The sequence below is a fragment of the Pteropus vampyrus genome, unplaced genomic scaffold, assembly GCF_000151845.1.
Source record: "Pteropus vampyrus isolate Shadow unplaced genomic scaffold, Pvam_2.0 Scaffold308, whole genome shotgun sequence".
NCBI classification, from domain to species: Eukaryota; Metazoa; Chordata; class Mammalia; order Chiroptera; family Pteropodidae; genus Pteropus; species Pteropus vampyrus.
Window position 1 is genome coordinate 822,246 of NW_011889089.1, and position 3,125 is coordinate 825,370.

Consider the following 3,125-nt stretch of genomic DNA (forward strand, 5'->3'; position numbering starts at 1 on the left):
TTAATGGGATCCTTTTTCTTCCCTCAAAGGGAGCGGATCCAGAATTAATTTTTTTTTGCCTTTTGACCTCTCTCACCCATTTCTCCCACTGTCTCTCCCTGCCTCTCCAGCCACCAGTCAGTTAGTTTTCTGTACAAGCTTTTTTTTTTTCAGATTCCATATAGAAGAGATATCATATAGTATTTTGTTTTTGTCTGACTTAATTCACCTAGTGTAATGTCTTCAAGGTCCATCCATGTCACAAATGGAAAAATTGGACTTTTTATGTCTGAATAATACTTCATTATGGAATATTATATGTACCACATTATATATACCACGATATATGTACCAGAAACACACATGCCACCATTTCTTTACCCATTCATCTGTGAATGGCTACTTCGCTGGTTTCTATATGTTGGCTGTTGTAAATAGTGCCACAGTGATCATGGGGGCGCATATAACTTTTCAAGTTGATGATTTTGTTTTTTGCAGAGAAATGCCCAGAAGTGGCATTGCTGGATCACGTGGGAGCACTCTTTTTAATTTTTTAAAGAACCCCTGTACTATTTTCCACAGTGGCTGCACCAATCCACATTCCCTCCGAGGTGCTTGCCCCACACCCTCCTTTACACTTGTCATCTCCTGTCTTGTTGATGACAGCCGTTCTAACAGGTGTGAGGCGATAGCTCATTTTAGTTTGGATTCGCGTTTTCCTGATGTTTAGGGATGTTGAGCACCTTTCGTGTACCGCTCAGCCATGTGCGTGTCTTTGGAAAAAGTCTTTTCCTTCTTCCTACCCATTTCTTGGTTGGATTGTTCTTTTGTTTGCTCTTGAGTTGTATGACTTCTTTATATACTTTGGATATTAAGCCCTTATCAGAGATACGATTTGCAAATATTTTCTCCCATTTGGTAGAGTCTTTTCATTTCGTTGATGGTTTCCTTTGCTTTGCAGAGTTTTTTCGTTTAATGTCGTATCACTTGTATATTTTTGGTTTTGTTGCTTTTGCTTTTGGTGTCATATTCAAAAATAGTCCCCAAGAGTGATGTCAAGGCCTATGTTTTCTTCGGTGAGCTGTGGTTCAAGGTCTTGTGTGCTCGTTTTCAGTCCATGTGGAGTTCATTGTTGCGTGTGGTAGAAGATAGGGGTCCACTTTCATTCTTTTGCCTGCGGCCATTTATTTTTCCCACCACCATGTATTGAAGAGACTGTCCTTCGTCGCTGTATGCCCTCGACTCCTTCGTCGGGAGTCAGTTGGCCGTGTGCACGTGGCTCTTTTGGGTTCTGTTCCGTTGACCCCTGTGTCCGTTTTGGTGGCGGCACTGCACCGTACTCGACGGTTCGTTTCCTGACTGTGCGTGTGGAGAGGGAAGGCTCCCGTACAGTCGCTGGCGCTCAGTCCTTTCTGGGAGAGTGAGGGGAGCCCCTGACCAGGCCTCCAGAACAGCTGCTGTGGGCTTTTATGTCATGTTTTATCGGTCTCATTTTTCAAGAGTCATATGTACCTTTCATCTTTTAAAGCTTGGGATTTTTATCTGAGGATTTTAGTTTGTAAGCTGTAGCTACAAGGGATTTGCCACACGGACTTGGGGCGCTCATCATGGCTAAGTGAGGGGTTCACAGTAGGAAAAGCAGGGGCAGAGACGTGGGCAGACATGGGAGAAATCCAGGGACAGGCCTGCCACACCCTCTCCTTTCTGCGCAAGGTCACACCGACCCCCCTCTCTTCTGCAGGAGGGAAAATCCAGTACCCCCTGTGCCACTGCTGCCCAGGGAGCCAGGTGCTGGCGGACGCTAGGCTTGTTGGCTCCCTCTGCCCGCCGAGTTGCAGACCCCAGAGGCGCCGGGTTCAGGCCCGGGGTAAACAGTTTGATCTCGACGGGGAGAGCCCCGTGGGTGGGTGTCGGAGGCGCCGGTCCAGAGCCTGTCTGCCCGCAGCCTGGGACCCGCCTCGCTGGCCCCTTCCGCTCACGAGCTGGCCCGTCCCTCCGTGTGTCTCTCCCGTAGGGGTGACTGGCTCTCTTCAGAAGACACTTCCAATAACAGTTTCTGAGGGTGTTTGGGGGGTGTTTGGCCTTATATTCAGACTTCTTTCGATTGAGTTAGTAGCCTGTTGTATGCCAGATCTCTGGAAAGGAAGAGGGGCGTTCCAGCCAGGGACAGAGAACGGAGGTGGCCCTGCTGTCCTCAGCCTTCCCGTGCACCTCGCTCCCTCCGCCGGCTCCGGCCGGTCGGGGTCGGCGCTTCCCCGTGGCGCTTCGTCCCATCACACGCCTCAGATAGGACCGATCGCGACGTGGTCCGTGCATGATCAGCGCGTGCGTCGATGTATCACATGCCGACACAGGGTCGCTGAAAGCATGATGGGCCTCTCAACGTGACACTTACTTCCAGTACTAATGGGCCTTTTCGGTGAGGTGACACAAATCTCTGTTCGTGTTTACAGCATATTTCTGTTTGTCTCTTGATTAACTACTTTCTGTCCCCTCTGTCCTGTCCTCCCCTCCCGGGGCTCCTCCGGGCGACGTTGGGTGTCCGGGCCGCCCTCTGGCTCTGCTTCGCTCTTAGACGTCTGTAGCTGAATCCTCCGCTATGTGAGAAGCCCGTTGCTACATCTCCAGACACTTAGATTTTTAAACTTGTTTTTATCTGTTAGTTAATTTTTTAGGTTTCCGTGTTTTGTATTTTTTAATTTTTCAAGAACACTTCGTGTTTAGCAATCACGTCTCTTCTGCGGCGGCTTTCTAGTGGTTGTGTTATATTCCCTGTCTGTTCTAGCTGGGATATGAGAAGATTCCTCAATGCTTCCTGCACTGATTTACTTTCATATACTTTCCTTGCCTTTCCTTTTCTTGCTTTTCTTTAATACGCTGGGTCCCCCCAAAGTTGGGGGTGGGGTGGTCTGCGATTTTCATTTACACCCGCGAACGGAACTGCTCATTTTCTCAGCAGCAAGATGCTCTCTGGTCTCTGCTCTGCACACAGAGACCGCAGCAGCTGGGCGCGCGCACTGCGCTGTGGCCCGTGAGCAGGTGGGACCTCGGACAACGGGGTGCTGGCCCGTCAGGGGGAGCAGGAGGCGGGCGGGGGGGCGCCTTCGTGAGCAGAGCAGCGGCAGAGCTCCCCGTCCCACGGTGAC

At 50.1% G+C, this 3,125-nt stretch overlaps 1 protein-coding gene across 1 annotated transcript in view; it reads left to right on the top strand.

Moving 5' to 3' along the window:
- ZPBP (zona pellucida binding protein) overlaps positions 1-3,125 on the top strand; it is a 33,933-nt gene that overhangs the window by 8,002 nt on the left and 22,806 nt on the right. The window contains exon 3 of the mRNA XM_023521609.1: positions 1,721-1,882. Within this exon, the coding sequence (XP_023377377.1) occupies positions 1,721-1,882 (162 nt within the window). The remainder of the gene's footprint in view (positions 1-1,720; positions 1,883-3,125) is intronic.